The 21,632-nt window shown below is 44.0% G+C and overlaps 1 protein-coding gene across 2 annotated transcripts in view; it reads left to right on the top strand.

Moving 5' to 3' along the window:
- Dcdc2c (doublecortin domain containing 2C) overlaps positions 1 to 21,632 on the top strand; it is a 115,148-nt gene that overhangs the window by 64,136 nt on the left and 29,380 nt on the right. The window contains exons 11-12 of one of the 2 annotated variants that reach the window (NM_001373956.1): positions 14,582 to 14,629; positions 17,924 to 18,939. The exons of the other annotated variant lie outside the window; for it this stretch is intronic. Of the exons in view, the coding sequence (NP_001360885.1) occupies positions 14,582 to 14,629; positions 17,924 to 17,947 (72 nt within the window). The 3' untranslated portion in view covers positions 17,948 to 18,939. Of the gene's footprint in view, positions 1 to 14,581; positions 14,630 to 17,923; positions 18,940 to 21,632 lie in introns of those variants that run through there. 2 annotated transcript variants of the gene reach the window in all.

The raw sequence follows: 21,632 nt of genomic DNA, 5'->3' as shown, positions 1-21,632 counted from the left end.
TGGAGGCAAACAGACAGCAGGCTAGACTGGGCACAGGCCTTGTTCTGCTTGTTCTTGCCTTGGTAGCTAATACCCGAAGAGTGCTGTCTAGATCTTCTCTTGGATGGTTCCAGGATATGGGACATATCAGTGTCTGGTTCCATGGATGGCTTTATGACTTTGTGCTGGGTAGTTTTTCTTCTGTTTGCATGTGTTTGAGAAATTTTGCTTAAACTCTTAAACTCACATGTAGTACATCTTGACAAACTTTCTTTTGGTGAAATGCCAGAAAAGAAATATTTTAGATGTCCTAAGCACGGCAGATTTCGCTGTGGCTAACACATGAGCTTGAATGCTGCCTGCTTGTATCCTAAGAACTCTTTGTGTGCAAAAGCAGACATAGGGCTGGACTTGACACACACAGGCTATACAGAGGCTGATAGCACCTCCACCATGACAGCCACCTCCTCTTCCATTAATTCTCTAGAAGGGCCTTGAGTCAGCCCAGACAGGAGGTTAGATCCGTGCTCTTGTTGCTGTGGTTACTGAGCTATTACCTTGTGTGGAGTGCATGCCTGTTTTTTCCCCTTTGTTAACATTTTTTTAATTAATTTATTTTTCACACTCCATATTTTATTCCTCCCCCCGCCCCCATCCACCCTCCAACTGTTCCACATCTCATACTTTCTCCCCACCCCTTTGTCTCCACGTGGATGCCCCTACTCCTCACCCTACCTGACCTCTAAACTCCCTGGGGCTTCCAGTCTCTTGAGGGTTAGGTGCATCATCTCTGAATGAACACAGACCCAGAAGTCCTCTACTGTAAATGTGTTGGGGACCTCATATCAGCTAGTGTATGCTGTCTGTTTGGTGGTCCAGTGTTTGAGAGATCTCAGGAGTCCAGATTAATTAAGACTTTTGGTCCTCCTACAGGATCGCCCTTCTCCTCAGCTTCTTTCAGCCTTTCCCTAATTCAACAACAGGGTCAGCTGCTTCTGTCCATTGGTTGGGTACAAATATCTGCATCTGACTCTTTCAGCTACTTGTTGGGTCTTTCAGAGGGCAGTTATGATAGATCCCTTTTTGTGAGCTCTCCATAGCCTCAGTAATAATGTCAGGCCTCAGGACCTCCCCTTGAGCTGGATCCCACTTTGGGCCTGTCACTGGACCTTCTTTGCCTTAGGCTCCTCTCCATTTCCATCCCTGTAATTCTTTCAGACAGGAACAATTATGGATCAGAGATGTGACTGTGGGATGGCAACCCCGTCCCTCACTTGATGTTCTGTCTTCCTGCTGGAGGTGGGCTCTATAAGTTCCTTCTCCCTACTGTCGGGCATTTCGTTTGAGTCTTGAGAGTCTCTGGTGCACTCTGGGGGTCCCCCCAACCTCCTGTTTCCAGAGTTGCCCGTTTCCATTCTTTCTGCTGGCCCTCAGTGCTTCAGTCCTTTTCTCTCACCCAATACCAGATCAGGTTCCCCTTTCCCCCTCTCCCTACCCCCATCCACTTTCCCTTCCAGGTCCCTCCCTCCCTTCCCACTTGTGATTGCTTTCTTCTTTCTCCCAAGTGGGACTGAGGCATCCTCACTTGAGCACTTCAGCTTGTTGACCTTTTTGAATTCTGTGGACTGTATCTTGGTTATTCTGTACTTTTTTTTTTTTGGCTAATATCCACTCATTAGTGAGTATATACCATGCATGTTCTTTTGGGTTTGAATTACTTCTCTCAGGATGATATTTTCTAGTTCCATCCATTTGCCTGCAAAACTCAGGATGTCCTCATTTTTAATAGCTGAGTAGTATTCTTCTGTGAAAATGAATCATATTTCTTGTATCCATTCTTCTGTTGTAGGACATCTGGGTTGTTTCCAGCTTCTAACTATCACAAATAAGGCCACTATGAACATAGTGGAACATGTGCTCCTGTAGCATGGTGGCGCATCTTTTGGGCATATTCCCAAGAGTGGTATAGCCGGGTCTTCAGGTAGATCTATTTCCAATTTTTTGAGGAACCTCCAGATTGATTTCCAGAGTGGTTGTACCAGTTTGCAATCCCACCAGCAATGGAGGAGTGTTCCTTTTTCTCCACATCTTCTCCAACATGTGTTGTCACCTGAGGTTTTGATCTTAACCATTATGACTGGTGTAAGGTGGAATCTCAGGGTCATTTTGATTTGTATTTCTCTGATTACTAAGGACTTTGAACATTTCTTTAGGTGCTTCTCAGCCATTCAAGATTCCTCTGTTGTGAATTCTTGGTTTAGTTCTGTACCCCATTTTTTTTGATTGGGTTGTTTGGTTTTTTTGGTGATTAACTTCTTGAATTCTTTATATATTTTGGATATTAGCTCTCTATCAGATGTGGAGTTAGGGCATGCCTGGGTTTAAGGGAGATACATTATCTATTTTCTGGGCCCATCTTCTGCTCTAGCATTCTGGCATTAGCCCCACCACTGCTGTAGAACATTGTTAGCTGTCACTGATGTTTAATGGCCTGTGGTTATAGGTAGGTGGTGGGTTCTTTTTTGTTTCAGATTCTTGTCCATATGGGTTGGTCCCTGGGTCTAGAGGTAGGATTTCCCAGTTGTTCTGCCTATCCTAGTGGTTAGGGATTTGTCATGGTCTGGGCACAAAACTGTTCATGTCCTGGAGGGGAGCTTTGTTCCTTCTCCAACCCTAGTGAACCTTCAGCAGTGCCCCGAGGGTGGCAGGCTTTACTGTCCTGCTCTTAGTGTGGAGGGTTCTTGCAGCGTGCCTACCCTTCTTTTCCATTGCAGGGCCTTTTCTATCCTCTGGGAGCGCCCAGTAGGGGAGAGTCCGAGTAAGGCACATAGGCTATTGCCCAGGTCAAGGCACGTTCTTCCCTTGCTTCCCCAGATTCTGTGACCCCACCTTGTGCTTGCCTGTAGCTCATGGACACTCTTGGCGGAAGGCATCTGATGATCCCGTTGGGTACTCTTGCCATCCTCCTGGGCCGACTGGTCTCTGCGAACCCAGGCTCTAGTTATGTATATCCAGGGATGAATCCTTCTTCACTTAAGTATCAGCTGTCTGATGTGTTTAAGTTAAAATTCATGGATTTATCTGGCTGCTTCGAGTAAGGGGGGGCGACTCTCCAGTTTTGTAGCTTGCAAGCTGAAGCTGGGTGAGTTTTGATACAGAACGTGTTTGGAGGATATATTGGTGGTGGAAAGATTGGAGAGACCGATTTGGTCTAGGTATGGGTTGAGTGCTTCCATGCTTGCCCCTATTAAGGTGTCTGAGTCCTTCTAAGAGTCCAGCAGGCAGGACCCTAGGGTGCAAGTAGATGGTAGTGGTCTCACAGGTTTCTTATGGCTCAGTCTGGAAGTCTAGACTTGTGCAGAATCATGCTAACTTTGGCTGGATAGAAGAGGTGCTGACCTCCTAGTGGCTGGCCCCCAGTCTTGGTAGATCATCTTGGCTATCTTCTGTGAATTGAACTTGGTGGCGCAGGTTTCTGCCATAGCTGAATAATCCAGATTGGAGGGACTTCTTGCTTATTAGCAGAGGAGGAAGTATCAGCTGCTAACATAACTGGTTTCTATTTCAGGGAGACCATTCACGAATGTCTTTTAAGAAAAGGTTTCCCTTAAGACACCGCAGAAAGAGAAAAGGTATGTGATGTAGATGTTGAAGAAATAGAAATGTGTACACTCTGTAAGAACTCAGTGGCTGCATGCGAGTATGTGTAAGATCCTACTGAGAACAGCTAGTATGCAGCAGACTAAGCTCATCTCTTGAAAAATAATTAGAACATGCAGAGAACTCATCATAAGAAAAGGTCTGACTTCCCACCTAACCTTTCCTCTCTCTACCATAAAACCATCACAATAATATCACTAAATTATGTATACCTTTTCTTATTTTTCATAATTTTATTCTCTACCATACCTTTTGCATTTCTAGCTTATTTGTTGGTGTTTTAAGACAAGGTCTAATGTAACCTAAGCTGTCCTTGGGCTCCTAAACTCATTGCCTCTACTTTCTAAGTGCTGGTATCACAGGCCTACAGCACCATGCTGAGTTTGCATTGATGTTGAAAACCAGTTTCATAGAAGGGTCCACCATCTGATTTTCTCAGTGTAACACCAAGAGCAGGAAAATGATATATGATAGTTTTAAACGACATTGTACTTGGGGCCATGTTTGGGAGGTTAGTAAGAATGCTTTGGGTACATTTGATAATTTACAGATGGGGAAACTGAGGCGGAGAGGGTGGCTACTCATCCCAAGGCTATTTCTTGTATCACTGAATTGAAAGTTAGACAGAGCTCATGCACAGCATCATTCAAGATGTCAAGATTCCTGCTGTGGGTAGAAATGAGAATCTCAGCAGCCTGGTGTTGTGTGTGGTACCAAGCTCTCCAGCCACAGCATTTGTGCTTTCTGGGTGCAAGTAATTTTCCCTAAGTCAAGACCTACAGTTGCTCTTTTTAAAAATAAAGGGCAGAGCAATGAATTGCCAGGAAGCAGCAGTGTGCTGTAAGATCACCTAGCAGAGCTTCCAAGACACCATGGGGCATCATCTCCCTGTCCCTTTCCACCTTACTTATTTATTAGGTGGCTGCTGGTGTGAGGATGGAGGAAAGACATGGACTGTCACCAAGGGAGGGAGGTGCAGACTGTTCTGAGTGCAGGAGTGGGTGAGCTACACTCTTAGGCACGTGGACAGCTACCACCTGATGCATGGTGTGGTCTGAGCTTCCTTATATAGATGTAGTCAGAGTTAGAATAAGCATGGAGGGGAACCTTGAAGGGAAAGAGGTGGTAAAGAGCAGAAACAAGCTTATCTGTGGAGGTGGAGCCCTTGGGTCATGTGGGTACAAGAGGCAACATGGCAGGAGAATGAGAGAAAGAAGAGAGGGGGAGGGAGAGGGAGAGGGATGGGGGAGAGGGAGAGAAGGGAGAGAAGGGAGGGAGAGATAGAGATAGAGAGAGAGGAGGAGGGAGGGAGGGAGGGGGAGAAAGAGAGAGAGAGAAGAGAAGAGAGAAGAGAAGAGAGAAGAGAGAAGAGAGAAGAGAGAAGAGAAGAGAGAAGAGAGGAGACTGACTCTCTAACGTGACCCAAGGCATCATACTTACAGTGTACTATTTTGGCTTTGAATGTTAACATTTCACCACAATTGTCATTCCGTTGATTGTGAGTAGAATTTGCACTGAATCCTGGGTCATCTTTGGTTTTCTGCTTTGCTTGGTAATGTCAGAGACAAGTGCAAACCAGATTATCAGAGGACATTTTTCTGTTTTAAAGAAAAGAGGTTTACAAAGTGGACCCCTCAGATACTGAGACATGAAGGTGGTCTTTGTACCCAGTTGGAGGAGAACTACCACCGCCTGGTCTCCAGCACTGAGCCCATGTGTCACGTCAAGTAAGTCCTGGATGGCATCTACTCAGCCTAGAACTGAAGCCTGACCTGCCCTCTTGTTCTTGTTTCCTTATTTGAGGTTTAATTGAGAGATGCTTACAGGTTTCTCTGTATCAGAATTAAAGGTGCGTCTTCTCTAGCCTCCCCTCCACACATTGCTGCTCTTTGCCAGTTATTGTGACACTCTTGAAGGCCTGTACGCTTTTTTTGAGATTTAGGCTTGTAAATCATGCATCAAATTATCTGCTGTAATAATCTGATCTGAAAATTGGTGCAGAATCCAAGGTGTTTTAGTGGCAGCTGGGTTGAGGGTGGTTCTTGTTTTACTGAGCAGAAAGGAGTTTGTCCCTTTGAGACCCCATAGTCAGTGTATCCCTGTGTGCTGGCTTGCTGGTGGGCTTGTGTCCACTGGGGCTGCCTCTTTGAATGCAAGCTTTCGTGGGTAGCTCCATTCTGTCCGCCAGAGCAGCTGTTGGCCGGGTCCTCTGAATTCTCACGCTGATTTCCAAGTGCCCAGCTGCCCCGACAGCACCACAAATATCTCTGAAGTTCAATTACAGCCTCTGAGCTCCGGAGTGGTTTTCCACCCAGGCACGTTACACAGGGCTGTTGAAGGCCATCAGCTACACCGGGCCTCTTGAAATTATGGCCTAGAACTAAGATTTATTTGGGAGTGGGGAATCAGCTATTTCACACTTGACCTAAAAAATGTGTCCTTGCTCAGGAAGGCTGCAGCTGTCAGTGCCGATCCATTCTCTTAGATACCGAAGGCTGGAGCCTCATGGTCCTGGGGAGGTTGTGTTTCTCTCTGTCCTAAGTTGCTTACAAAGCATTGTGGTACCTTCCCACATTTTGTGAGATATGTAAGTTCCATTTTTTCCAAGGTAGTGATAAGTTTTCCTTAGCTCACTGGGAATAATTTGTGGTTGTGTTTTATTGTAATTATCTTGTTTGGGGGGAATTAGGAAGCAGAATGATAGACAGAAAGCAGACGTAAATGAGAAAAAGGAAAGGTCATTTTTATTTCCATTGAAATCTTGAATTGGCTTGCATTTCTTTGAAGAGCACTTGGATCTAAGGCTAGACACACCTTTTCCTTTGCAGCATAGTTGCAACACATTTTCTCACCCAGTCCCTTTGTGTACTGAAAATTCATGATCCCTAGGCAGATCCTCTTTGGGTTACTTCTCCATTAGATACCTGGTTTGCAGTTGCTGTGATTAAAGTCAATCTGGCAACCTAGAAATGGTTTAGAAATGAGTTTTTAATGATCACGGATTAGCTTGGCTTTTTGATGACTTTTTGTGATTTGTCCTCAAAAGAACTACAAGTGTTGGTCATGGTTGGGGTCCAGGAGCCCAGGTGGCCTTGTGAAGCAGGGCAGGGCATGTGTCAGGATCAGCTTCTCTCTCTGCCCAGCAGCTGGCTTTGTGGCACTTCCTCTGAGGTGTCTAATTTGACAGTCTCCATTGGTTTGTAGTGACAGCTCATTCCAAGCAGAAGGAATCACAATGACATCCCAGTTTCTCCTTTTGTCTTGGGATGAAGCCGCGTAGGCTCACCTCTCTCAGCCAGGTGTCTGCTCTTTCCCCATGTTTTTATTTATTATTAGAGTGACCCTACGGAGACAGTTGAATTTCTGGGTTTCAAGGCTCCCAGCTCCTAATCTACCACAAGAGAATCTCTCTGAATCATTTCCTTTCCTATTAGGTAGCCAGAGGGTAAAACTGCTGTTTTCAAGAGCTTCAGTCCGGTATTTACTTGTGTGAAAATAAGGCCACATCTCCACTTCCACCTAAATCTAGTGGCTTTGCATTTTAGCTGCAGGTAGAGAGCATAGGCTGCAATTTTTGAAGGGAAGCTGCCTGTGAGAGCACCTGGATGTAGAGGCTGCAATGCAGGTACCACCCAAAACCAGTACCATACAGGCTAGTGAGACTACTTAGTGCCAGTACCACCCAGGCTAGTGAGATCACCCAGTGCTAGTTCCACTCAAGCTACCGAGGTCAGACCGTGCCAGTTGTACCCAGTATTGTTAGGCTATCCAACTCCAGTACCATCCAGGCTAGTGAGACCATATTGGTTCAATGAAATAGTGCTAAACACATAGAAGGGGGGGGGACTTCACTGAAAACATACTCCATAATAGCCGAGGACACTAGAAATGGAAACAAGCACTTATTCCATTTTCAGGGGACTTGGGCCCTGGCTGATGTACCCAAATGTCCATCAGCATGTATAAATGGCTCCTTTAGTTTCACAGATATATGGTAGGCAGAGATTTAGCCAGTTGGTCTTCATTTTGACCCTGTAAATTTTAAAATGTAAATTTTTAGTGGAGTGGTTCATGCTAATTATCATTATTTCTAGCAAATCCCTTCAGTGATGTTCTATGATCTTTTACTTAGGTGTAAAACGATGATTAGGAGTGCAACATGGTGCAAAGGAGAGCGAGTCCTGAGCCTGCAACCCAAAGAACTGATAGTAGCCCTGGACCTGCTGTCGAGGGCCTATGTCGACACAGGCCAGTTGCAGGGGCCCCAGGTCTTCATTGGTAAGATGAGGCTGAGGAACTAGATGTTCCCTATTGAAGGGTCCTTTTTCCCAGGAGAATGAGGCAATTTCAAATCCCTGAAGACAAATTCCGAGCAGTCATACGTTTTCTGTTGCTCCCTGGCTACAGAAATAAATTTTGGCTGTGTTATATTGGTGTTGGCAGGAATTGTTTTGTAAGTTCGAGTTTAGGGGAGCCATAGGGATGGGTTTCTTTCTTAGAGACACATGAACCAAAGCAATCTCTCTGCTCAGCCTTGTCACTGCTGCTCGATAGAGGTGGGGCTGGATGGAGCTATGCTCTGGTCCCCAGGCACAGCCGAGGACTCAGAATGTGTTCTGAGCTGTGGTGTGGGATTGACTTTGAACCACTGAAGGTTTGAGTTTTGGGTCTAGAGACTATATATGGAAAGAACAAGAGAAAAGAACAAAAGAAAATACCTTTAGAGAAAAGTATTTTCTTACCTTCTTTTTAGATATTGTCTTTCCCACTGATGGGTCTTCCTTCCTTCCTTCCTTCCTTCCTTCCTTCCTTCCTTCCTTCCTTCCTTCCTTCCTTCCTTCCTTCCTTCCTTCCTTCCTTCCTCCTTCCTTCCTTCCTTCCTTCCTTCCTTCCTCCCTCCCTCCCTTCCTTCCTTCCTTCCTTCCTTCCTTCTCTTTTCCTTTTCCTTTTTTGTTTTGAGACTCCCAATTATCCTTTTGGTAAGAGGCCAATTTATTTCCTGTATGGTGCTTGATGTTGAGGCAGCCTGTGTCAGTCTTCTGGAGAAATCCTGAACACGTATGTGTTTTCTAAATTGTTTCACAATATGGCTAATGGAGGGACTCCTTCATTGCCTTGGGCAGTGGAGTGTAGGCTTCCTCTGATTTGTAGACAGTTTCCTTCAAATGTACACAGAGGGGTTGTCAATGAATATGCTAAAAATCTCTAAGAGGAAGTTAATATTTAACAAACAGTCTTTTTTTTTTTTTTTCTGAGACAGGGTTTCTCTGTATAGCCTTGGCTGTCCTGGAACTCACTGTGCAGACCAGGCTGGTCTCGAACTCAGCAATTCTGCCTGCCTCTGTCTCCCAAGTGCTGGGATTAAAGGCGTGCGCCACCATGCCCTGGTCAACAGTCTTAAAATGCTTACGAATTGAGGGCTGGAGAGATGGCTTCGCAGTTAGGAGCACTGGCTGTTCTTCAAGAGGATCAGGATTCTATTCCCAGTACTTATATGGTGGCTTACAACCACATATAACTCCCATTTCAGGGTGCCCAATGCCCTTGTCTGGCCTTTGTGGGCTCTGGGCACACAGGTGGTGCTCAAACATACCTGCAGGTAAAACCACCTGTACTCACATAAGAAACCAAGTTAAAAAGTGCTCAGAAGTTGAGAGAGGAGAGTGGCAAGTTAATCTAAGCACTGGGACCCTAAATGTCCCCAACTTGTGTAAATAATCTGTGTGCAATGGGAACCCCAGTGGACAGTTTCTTCATGTGTGCGTGGTCCTTCATTCTTTTCTTTCTCCTTTTGGACCGGTGTATCAGTTGACTTGGGTGAGGTTCTTTTGTACTGGGGTGACCTTTATTCAGGCTCTCATTCATTTTCAGCTGACTCTGTGTATCTGTTTTTGACTGGTCCTTTTGGTCATTTGATGGTTACTGTGTGCCAACCAAACATTGAAGTCAACACTCTTGTCACTGCTGAAAGACTAGAGTTCACTCTTACTGTATTCTTTGCTTGAATTTCCTAGCAGTAAGTTTCATAGAAACGGCATTTATAGCACAATAAATTGTCATGTGTTTCTAATGAGGACTCTGGCATGTTTTTTTTGTTACTTGGAGAAAGACTCTATGATAGGACTGGGGTTCAGATTAGGATCATCAAGATCCCGGAGCCAGGCCTTCCAACTCCTTTACAATTTCTCTCCTAATGGGAAGCACTTCCTTAAGTGCTCTCTGAGACTGTGTCTCTACTGATAGAGGGCTTTGCACACTCTGAGGATCTTAGGATATCAAACTAAAGCCCCTCCCCCAGCGGCACACAGTGAGGCTAATCTCTGGTTAGAACTTCACATTTCAAAGTCTATATTTGCATTCAATTCACATGTTTTGTGTGCCTGGATTTTGGTCACCATCCTCAGATTTGTTTGCAATCTTGGTGTCTGCACCATCCACATATTGTTGGCTCCATGGCTCTGCATCTGTCTGCAGAGGTCAGGATGGAGGATCCTGGGCAGTTCTTTTCTCCCAGTGAGCAGTATGGACAGCCATATGCTGAGGTTCTGAGGGGGAGGGAAAAGATGGCTGTAGTGTTTAATTAGCTTATGTGGTTTTTGTAACAAATGAAAACAAACTTAATATCTTATAGTTCTGTAAGTCTGAAGTTTGACATGGTCTCATGGGCTAACAACCTGTATTTCTGTCCCAGGAAAATCTATTTTCATGCCTTTTCCAGTTCCCAGGGGCACCCATATTTTTGGTTTGTAGATCCTTCCTCCTTTTTCAAAGCCAGTCGCCTTTCTCTAGTGCTTCCATTGTGGTCACCCCAACCCCTGATTCTTCTCTTCTATCTCAAGGGACCATAGAATTGTGCTGAGTCCACGTGGATATTCTGGGGCAATGTTCCCTGTCTATCACTGCCTCCATCCCCTCTGGAGCCCTAATGTGCCTTTACCACACAAGCTACCATGCCCACAGTTTCTGGGGCTAGAATGTGGATATCTTTCAGGTACCATGATTCTCAGTTCCAGTCCCACCAAGTCCTGTCTGAGTTAAGCAGAGTCTTGTGAATGCACATGTACATAAGGATGCTCAAGTGTGTGGAGAGCACAGGCCGATGTCAGGTGTCCTTATAAGTCATTCTCCATCTATCATGTATGACTGTTGTATGTATGTGGGCACATCTGTGTCACAGGGTGTGCAGAGGTCAGGGGCAGCTTGCAGGAGTCAGTTCTTTCTTTCCACCAACTAGGTCCTGAGGATTGAACTCAGATCTTCAAATTTGGTGGTGAGCATCTTACTCTGTCAAGCCACCTTACCAGACCTTCTCTTCTGCACCTGAATCTGGAACTCATTGATTTAGCTAGACTGACTGGTCAGAGTTCCAGGCATCCTCCTGCCTCTGACTTCTCAGTGAAGGATTAACAGATGCATGCTGACATTGCTGGCTTATGTCGGTGCTGAGGCTCTGAACTCTGGCACATATGCTTGTGAGGCTACGATGTGGTTGGAATCCTGAAGTCCGAGGAGCCTTTCTAGACTGCCACCTTCCACTTGGTAATCAGTCTCTTTAAAATTCCCTTCTGGCAAATGTGAACAGAGGACTTACTACAGCCATCTTTTACACTGCCTAGTGCTGGTGTCTGCTGGGGTGTCTCTATGGCTGAAATGTGGAAAGCTGCCAGAAAGTCACTTGCTCAAACTTCTTGTACTAAGTATGGGAAACTGAGGCTGCCATCACTCTTAGCTCCCTGTGTTTTTTTCCCCATCATGAAATTGAGAAATTAATGCTAAATCTTTAAGGTTCCAGGCTTGGTTACGTGTTGAGTCTATTACATGAGTGAGTAGTTGGAAGAGCGAGAGGGTGTTGGAGACACCTAGAGCAGTAAGTAATGTGGGCCGAGTGGAGGGCCATAGCATAGGACAGGAAGGATACCAGTGAGGAAGGAGCTGGGAGGGGTGGAGCTGGCTGGACATGTTGAGTGGTGGGAAAGCGACTGGAAGGGGGGACTGGCTGCTCATACTGGGTGATTCACTATGTCAACTGTGACAGTCACACTCGGAGGTGACAGCTGTCCTGGCAGTTATTGGTTCTTTGAGTTTGGGTTTGCATCAATTCAGGTGGATGACTTTCCCAAAGCCACATAAACCAGAGTCATTTTCTTCTCTGGAATCCCTGTGTTTCTCCCCCAAGGCAGAGGAAGTACTTCTCCGTGTGCTGTTAGTATACCATGGAGGGTGGAGGCTAGTCACTCCAGGTCTGTGGCATTGTGTAGGAGCATTCACTGTCTGGAGAAATGAAGAATTTGATTTTGCTTTTGCTGAACATTTCCCATCAGGACAACCGGATCCTGCATCATGGCTCTCCCTCCCTCCCCCAAACCCCCACTGTTGTTCTATTGACAGAGGATTTAAGGTAGCTGAGTGTCAGGAGGGACCTTGTGTGGAGAGAGGACTTTGTCAAGAAGGCTGATGCTTTTGTGCCCACCAGCCCCTGCCTTTCCCTGCTTCTCACTTCTCTTTAAGCCTGATAATTTCTGAACACCGTGTTGAGTATTCCTTAACCCAAAATCCAAAGTGCTTCTGAAAGATTTTGAACCCTTACCTGAGGCCATGTCTGACCTCTCATAGTGATAGTCAAGACTCCCGTGCACTATAGCTGTGTAAGATGGCCCTCAATAAATGGATTTTGTATTTAGACAGTCAGGGGTGGTTGCCTGAGAGCCACAAGATGAACTTGTCACTGCAGAGCTAGCTTTTACAGATTGGGAATACTTTCTTGACACTGACAGAGATTTACTGAGTCCAAAGTACGTTCTGATTTAACTGTGATTCCTGAAGGACTTGGGAAATGCCTTTGCTGAAATATTTAAGGGCCAGTCTGGGTACAGAGAATCAATTACCTAGGTAACAGCTCCAACAGCTAAAAATGAAATGCTAACTTTGGGCGTCTCTCTTTTCATACACTAGTCACATCTTAAATTAAAGAGTGGATTTATTTTCACAAATTGAGAGCTAACATCTTGAATCATGAGCTGCTGAACCTTTGATGTTTTAGTGTCGCAAAGCTAAATGCACAGAGGATCAAGTTTTGTTGTTTTTGAGGCAGGGTCTTACCTGTCCCAGGCTGGCCTTAAACTTGACCCAGAGCTGAAAGTTACTTTGAACTCTGCGTCTCCAGCCTCCACCTCTCCAGGGCTGGGATTACAGACATGCACCATCACACCTGGTTCGTGTGAAGCTTGGAATCTAGTCCTTGGTGTATGCTGAGCAAGCATTCTACAGATTAAGCCACCCCTCAACACAGAGCTTACAGCTAGGAGTACAGCATCAAAACTTCTCTGTGGATGAAGGTGTACTGGCTAGTTTTGTGTCAACTTGACACAGCTGGAGTTATCACAGAAAAAGGAGCTTCAGTTGAGGAAATGCCTCCATGAGATCCAACTGTAAGGCATTTTCTCAATTAGTGATCAAGGGGGAAAGGCCCCTTGTGGGTGGGGTCATCTCTGGGCTGGTAATCTTGGTTCTATAAGAGAGCAGGCTGAGCTAGCCAGGGGAAGCAAGCCAGTAAAGAATATCCCTCCATGGCTTCTGCATCAGCTCCTGCTCCTTGCCCTGCTTGAGTTCCAGCCCTGACTTCCTTGGTGATGAACAGCAGTATGGAAGTGTAAGCCAAATAAACCCTTTCCTCCCCAACTTGCTTCTTGGTCATGATGTTTGTGCAGGAATAGAAACCCTGACTGACTGAAGGCTATGCTCACCTCCTGCCAGCTGACGCATGGTGGCCTTTGAAACCTCATGGCTCTAATGAAAACTAGCCAGACTTGTAGTTCTTGATTTCCCATCTCTCTTTCCATTCTCAGATCTCCTAGCTGCTGCTATGGGCACTACAATCTCAGCAGCCAGTCCCTTCATGGTCTCTCATAGTTCCTGCCTCCGGTGACAATAAGCTCTGAAGCTGGGCAGGTCCATGACTTTCAGGTCTTCAGAACAGCCTGGGTCTAATTCTTAGCTCTTCAGAACTGGAGTGCTTATTAACAAAAGTGTTTCTGTGCTAGTTGTGCTGACGCTGGTGTGGAAACACGGAGACACTGGAATACAGCACATATTTTAGCTGGGAGGTGGGGCAAGAGTCTCTTGCAAACTTCACGGTATATTTGAAATTAAAGCAGGCTTGTTGGTTGGACTTCAGAGAAGTAGTATTGGATTCATGTCATACCTGTATGGGTGAGTGTGTTTTCCTGGGAGAGCTGGTGTCAGTTTCGTGAGGCTCCTTTTAGTGTTCTTCATATTAGAGAAACTATTCTTTTATTGTTATCTGTGATCCAGGATTCCTAGGTTAGCCACAAAGGAGCTTTATGTGTTCTGGTCAAAGTTCTGCTAGAGAGGGTCTGTTTCCTGTGTAGAAAACTACAACACAGGAATCACTACCACCAGTCACTGGGAGCACTATGAAGCTGGAGGAGGGAGCACTATGAAGCTGAAGGAGAGAGCAAAGCCAGTAAATTCAAGCAAAATATGCCTTTCCCTTTGAGAAAGAAAGTGGGCAGATCAACATCCAATAATTATCCAAAGAATGATGTCAACATCTATTTCTACATAACAGAAGGATGGTTATATTTTCAATTGGGTCATTTTTAAAGATTTATTTATATGAGTACACTATAGCTGTCTTCAGATACACCCCAGAAGAATGCATCAGATCCCATTACAGATGGTTGTGAGTCACCATGTGGTTGCTGGGAATTGAACTCAGGATCTCTGGAAGAGCAGTTGGTGTTCTTAACTCCTGAATCATCCCTCCAGCCCCAATAGGGTCATTTTTTATTAGTCTAAAATTCTCTCCAAGCTATCCAAAAGGTTGCGTTCTACTGGTTCTCTTGGCCATAGGTGTCCCACTGACAGCTCATGTTGAATCCTCTGCTCAGTTCACTAACGCCCATGTTCCTTTCCATTTTAGCAGCTCTCAAGAACTTCTGCAAGAATAAAGAGGTGGTTCCAACGCCTGGTAAGAGAATGCACTATGAGTGATTGATCATTTGCAGGACTTTTGTACATGATATAAGGAGTGGGCAGAGGAGCATTTGGGGTCACTCTGTCCATCTGAGTGACTGTGGTGAGATCACTTTATTGCCAGCCATATCTGGGTTTTTCTGCCTCCTGTGTAAGAGTAGCTTTGGATGCACTGGGCTCCCCTAGCTGTGAGTGCAGTTTGCTAAACTGTGCTCTGAATGGTGATCACTAGGTCATTTGACAAAGGAATTCTTTGACTTAACATATGCTAGCACTATATTCTAGCCAGTGCAGTTTAGGTCGTCGTCTTCTTATTGCTTTATGCAATTATTTTGAAAGTTCACTGCATTTATCCTGACACTATATTAAAGAAAAGATTAGAGAAAATCTTCCAAGACTGGTGATAAGCAGGCCACCTCAGATAACCATGTGCCCCCAGTGTACTGCAGGTGATAGCCTTAGCCACAGTTAGAAGCTGATTAGATGACAGGCCGAATTATGAAAGGAAGCTGTATAGACCACAAGCAGTTCTGAGAACAACTCCTTGATCTCACTTATGGTTGAATTTGAAAGACAAGGTGAATGTCAGGACTTTGAAAATGGATTTCTATATATCTTCACATAGGCATATTTTTGCCAAACTGTTGTTTTGTATCTTCCTTTTGTCATATCATATTAATATTTTATCCATACAGACACATTTTATACCTTTATTGTATTTTCAGTTTTGCTCATTCTGATGTCACATGTCTTCAAAAAGGGTCTATGTGGATGGGATGAGGGAATTTCTGGGTTCAATCATGATTTATGTTTAATTTATGGAATATGCTGAATTTCTTCCACATGTCACTTGGGTGCTTGAGAAAAATGATGAGTAGGATACAGTTGCTCATGCCTGGGGTCTGCCACAACCCCTATGTGGAGTCTTAACTGCATTCACTAGGGGGCAGTGAGGAGACAGAGGCCAGGAACAACTACCCTAGGCTCTGACTTCTACCTGGATTATACATGGCATATGTCAGTCTTTAGGTTTTTTTCCATACCTCTGGTTCATACATTTATTTTCAATAAGCTTTTTTTTTCCATTTTTTATTAGGTATTTCGCTCATTTACATTTGCAATGCTATACCAAAAGTCCCCCATAGCCACCCACCCCCTCTCCCCTCAATAAGCTTTTATAACTATGTATGTATGTATGTATGTATGTATGTATGTATGTATGTATGTATGTATGTATATATTTCACTATTAAGCTTTTATAACAATGGGTACTATATCATGTAAGCATTTATTTATGTTCACTATTTAAGCTTTTATAACAATGGAAATTGCATGATATAAACATTGATTTTTAAAAATTTTCTCAGAAAGCTTTCAACTATTTATCATGATATTCCTACAGTTCCTGTAGGCATGAATTTTTCTATTTTCCAAGAGAGAATTCAGTGAAACCAAGAGAAGGAAGTGGGGATTGTCCAAGGTTATTTTGAAAGCAAGACTCCAATGTCATTATTATCACAAAGCCCAGTATAAGCTGCTCATTGTGGATTGGGTGTGTGCTGACTGAGGAGGGAATATGTGTGAGCACAACACAATTCCGCTGTTCTGAGTGAGCTCATATGTGTCAAGGTGTAACTGGGGTGGAGAAAGTTGCCAATGATAAGTGGGAAGGTAGAGAAATTTAGCAGATACCTGGAGACAGACCATATTTAGAATGATGGACTGCCAGAGACTGGGAAGAAGGATGCTAAGATATAAGATCTGTACAAAGGACAGTCGTTAATGGTCAGCAGGAATTTGCCTGTCAGACACTATGGGGAAGGAACTGTGGGCAGAGGGATTTGAGTATTAAGGATCGTGGCAAAGCTACAGTGAAATTTTCGAGGTTTGGCTCATTGGGTGTGCATGGAGTCAAAGGCTGGTGTGTGAGGAAGGAAAGGAACATAACGTGGTAAAGCAGGGCTTGACTCTTTTGTCCTTTGTGCTAGTGATGGAGGAAGACTGAATTGCAGTAAGGAATATCAACCCCAAGTCTCAATGACTTTGCATGGCAGAGCTTTCTTTAATGACCACAGAAATCCCACTGTGGGGTAGAATCTCTACTGAGCTTTTCTCTTCCCTTCAGGACCTAGGTGTCCCTGGTGCTGTGAGGTTGCCCAGCAGCACCTGGGCTCTGAATTTGATGCCAAAGAGAAAGGCAGAGACAGGAATAAGTTGCATTAAACACTTAACCCCCTCAGTACAGAAGGGATAAGATGTGGCTCACATTCCTTTGGTTGGAACTACTCATTGACCTACTAAGATGCAGATCTGGTAGTCAGGTGATCATGGGTGCCAGGCCTTTATTTGCTATAATATCGTTTGTCTTGTAGAATGCTAAACCAGAGAGATAGTTGACTAAATTTATGTATTATTTAGTAGCAAAGGGAACACAGGAGTATTTGGGTATAACCCTAGTATTCTATCAGATGAGGTGACCTGGGCCAAGACAGTGAGGGCATACAGGTACCAACAGGTATCTGGGAATAGACCAAATGGTCTAGATTTGGCACTTTGGAAATAGAAGGTTAGAATGAAACTAACTTTCTGCTTTGGGATTTGGCTGTTGCAGCTGAAGATGAGAGGGAGAATAGACCTTGATAAGAAGGTCAGAGGTCAACATAGCACATTTTATGCATGTCACGTGGGCTACCTGGTCTCCTCCAGGTTCTGTGAAGCTCTGCTAGGAAGAGGCATTTTTGTGTTACTTTCAGAGGATGATGGTTTTGATTTTCTCAGATCAATAATGGTTAGTTTTTGTCTGGAGTATGTGATTTTTCACAAGGAGCTGGTGAACATAGGTCTCTTCTATGTACTTTAAATGTACTTAGGCTGTCTTGTTTGTGTTGAGCACAGGCTCCAGACTCTCTTATGTTTTCATTTCTTTCCTTTTCATTGAATAAAAGTACCTTCCCTGTCTCAGCGACTCATAGAAAAAGTAAGGAAACTTAACCATTAATTTTCAATGAAAACAGACTATATATGTATAGTTACTGTCTGGTGACATTCCCTTCATCCCCTTCTCTTAGGCATCTCTTCTATTCTTCTAATACTTGCTTGAGATAGTGTTTATACATGAGAGCAAACATGATGATATAATCAAAAGAGCATTTCAAGTTTAATACTCCATGCAAAAATTTTCACTGTCATTACTAAATCCTTAATATTATTATGATAGCAACATTTGTTTGTCTGTGATTAGATGACAATTTATTGGTGATTTTGTCTTATTTTGTTTACTGGAAAAAAGAAAAAAAACAACATGACATTTTAGAAGAAAAATCCACACCTGTACTGATAGAAACCCAAGTAGAAGCAGAAGTTCAGAGAGATCCATCAATAGGACAAGAATCACTAGAAGAGTCATCATTAACTGAAGACCAAAGACATGAGCAACAAGAATCCTTTGTAAAGTCATTTTTGGGAGCACCATCCCCAGAACAAAGACCTGAGAAAAAGGAATCCCCTACGCAATCATCCTTGGATCCAATACCTCTAAAGCATCAACTTGAGCAGCAAAAGATACCTGTACAGTCCTCCTTGGGACCACCATCTCTAGAGCAACAACCTGAACAACAAGAGGTACATATACAGTCATTCCTGGGACTACCATTCCTAGAGCAGAAACTTGAACAACAAACGGTACCTGTACAGTTGTCCTTGGGACCACCATCCCCAGAGCAACAACTTGAACAACATGAGGTTTCTGTAAAGTCATCCTTGGAACCACCATCCCCAGAGCAACAACTTGAACAAGAGTCTCCTGGACAGTTATTCTTGGGACCACCATCCCCAGAGCAGCAATGGCAAGAGATACCTGTATACTCATCTTTCAAACCATCATCTCCAGAACAACAATTTGAACGAGAGTCCTCTAAAGAGTCATCCTTGGGACAGTTCTTAGAACAACCACCTGAGCAATGAGAATCTCTTAAATAGTCATCTTTGGGACCACCATTCCAAGAATATCTACCCAAGCAACTAGATCCCAATGACAGTCATCCTTGAGATAACAATCTTAGAAACAGGTGACTCTGGGACAGCACATGAAACAAATACTATGGTGACAAAACATCAGCCATGCTGTGAAGAGAAACAAGTCAGGAACTGGACAGGACCGTAGGCAAATGAAAATAAAATTAGACAATTTATTTTCATATTATGCTGAGGTATGCCAGTAGGGTATTACAATTGTCAACCTCATATTTTGATGGCCGGACTTAAAGTTTAAAAGATGAGTAAGATTAAATGCATGTGGAAACCCTTTTTCTGTTTCATGATTAGAAAGGTGGGGGGAGAGGACTGTATGTGTCTAGACTTAGTGTATCTGGCTGTCTGGAGCAGACTTTCCCTTTCAGCAACAGCCCACACCTCATGTCTCAGTAGTATTCACAAGATTGAGTCTAGATCACGTAATACACAGCTATTTATAGTTAATTCTCCCCACTTAAAGCATATTCCAGTACACACACACATATATTTATATATAAAAATACAAGTGTATTACATATACACATGTGCCTTGTACGTGTCAGGAGTAGACAGTTGAATGTGGTGCTCAGAATGGACTCTCAAGTCAGATTGTTCTGGTTTGGCTTCTGCACTTGCTATGTTTGGACTAGCTAGTGTCCCACTCCATCCCGAACTGAGGCTAATGATATACCTGACTTGTAGGTTGTTGGAATAATGACTTATCAGAAAATACTTCACTTCAGACACACGGAAGACACCAAACATGTAGTTGTCTTTTTTGTTAGTTCACTAGAGAAAATTAGCAGATGATTTTGTCTAGTTAATGTAGTTACAACATTTGGCTCTTCTGGTGAACTAAGGGTTTCTTTTCCTTCCTTCCTTCCTTCCTTCCTTCCTTCCTTCCTTCCTTCCTTCCTTCCTCCCTCCCTCCCTCCCTCCCTCCCTCTCTCCCTTTCTTCCTCCCTCCCTCCTTCCCTCCCTCCCTCCCTCCCTCCCTCCCTTTCTTCCTCTCTCTCTCTCTCTTTCTTTCTTTCTTTCTTTCTTTCTTTCTTTCTTTCTTTCTTTCTTTCTTTCTTTCTTTCTTTCTTTCTTTCTTTCTTTCTTCTCTCTTTCTTTTATTTACTGTAGAATAAATATGGAAACACAGCTTTTATATTTTATCTTTAAAAATAACTACACTTATTTACGTGCACGTGGAAGCCAGAGGGCAACTTGCTGGAGTCAGTTTTCTCCTTTCACCATGTGGTTCCTGGCACTGAACTCAGGCCATTGGTCTTGGTGGCAAGCCTTTTTACTCACCAAGCCATCTTTATGTCCCTGAAACCCACTTGTAGGATACTTAAGGATAGTCAGTCCTTCATCTGCATTAGCTATAGTGTAAGCTATTGCTTCAGTGTATTCAGTGTCCTGGTGTTAGACTCCATGGTAGCAACTGATATACCTTCAGGGGGAAGTTAGTAACCAAATGTAAACCATCTTCATCTTATGGCTGTCTGGCTTTGGTTAACAGTTAAGTTTCTGGTAGAGAGCTGTTTTATCTGAGCTAGCTCTATTTCAGGACTGCTCTTGTTAGTGACCATTCTCTAGAGTTGTCCTGTGATGGACACTGGCATGAGCCTAAGGAAGGAGGTACATAAAGAAAATGACTGGGAGTGCATGTGCCCCACCGTAGCTGACCACGTGGACCAGAGCCGTTCCCTTCCCTCAAGATGCTACATACTTCTCTGTTGTCATTGTGCCTTAGGATCATGGGTCGGGGATGGGGCTTGTGTGAAGTCCCATGGGTCACTGAGCTGGACATCTTGCTTTTCTTCAAGCTTTCATCTCAGGTTTGTACTAATGCCAAGTCTTTAATAAGTCTACTGAAATGAAGCACATACGAAGGTCAGTTACAGTAATTTTAATTTAGTGGATATTTTGTTTAAAAAATTAAGAGCTACTGTGTCCTGCTGGGGCTCAGTTCTAGAGAGGTCTGAGTATGGGGGAGGGTCCAGAGAGGAAGCTCAAGAGGGTTACTCCTTTTTAGATGAACAAAAAGCACAAGTTGAAAGAGCCATAGTGTCTTAGCATACTTCAAATCTAGACCCAGGGTCAGGAGGGGAGAAGAGTAAGGAAAGAGCGGTGGCATGGAGCAGGTTTCAGAGCAGCTGGAGTCTGGTGGGCAGGTCAGCACACAACAGCTGGATTCAGATTCTCAGGGTGCATTTCTGCATGGCTCCTGGCCTCTGCTCTGTCATCATCACCTGAGGTTGTGAGTCCTCGGCTCCACCTTGCTTCCTAACCAGTTAAAGTTTTTGAAAGAGTCACACTGACTTTTCCAGGCTGGTCTTGAACTTGTAATTCTCCCACCATGCCTGAGAAGATCCAAAATCTTTAAAGAAATGGACATTTTGCAAGCCCTCTCTCTATATATTCTAAATTGATCTTTTATAGAATATGATGCAATTTCCCCTTGGAATTAATATTCTCTGTTGGGAATGGACAAGATTGCCATGCCAGTTTCAGACAGGATAGAAAGATGGGAATCCTGCGGTATGGGAAGGACAAAACTCTTCGACTCCAGAGTTTGGCTGAACCCTCTGCAGTACTGTCTGCATGATGCTGGAGAAACATGGTGACACCTTAGTAAAAATAACTCAGGAGAACAACTGTCAGTGAGCTCCTAGGTGGAATTTGGAAGTGTGATGGCCCTTGGCTGATCAAAATATTGGTAACTCTGATGTGAAGTTGCTCAAACACGTGTCACTTAAGATGACATACATGGCTACAGTAAAACTAAAGCAGTATCTGTCCAGGGATGCATGAGAGCTTCAGTTGTTGCTCATATTCTTTTTTTATTAGATATTTTCTTTATATACATTTCAAATGCTATCCCGAAAGTTCCCTATACCCTCCCCTCTCCCTGCTCCCCTAACCACCCACTCCTGTTTCTTGGCCCTTGCATTCCCCTGTACTGGGGCATATAAAGTTTGCAATACCAAGGGGCC

Source organism: Mus musculus, chromosome 12 (assembly GCF_000001635.26).
Source record: "Mus musculus strain C57BL/6J chromosome 12, GRCm38.p6 C57BL/6J".
Lineage (NCBI taxonomy): Eukaryota > Metazoa > Chordata > Mammalia > Rodentia > Muridae > Mus > Mus musculus.
Note: the sequence above shows the minus strand (reverse complement) of the source record. Positions and strands in the feature narration are given on the sequence as shown.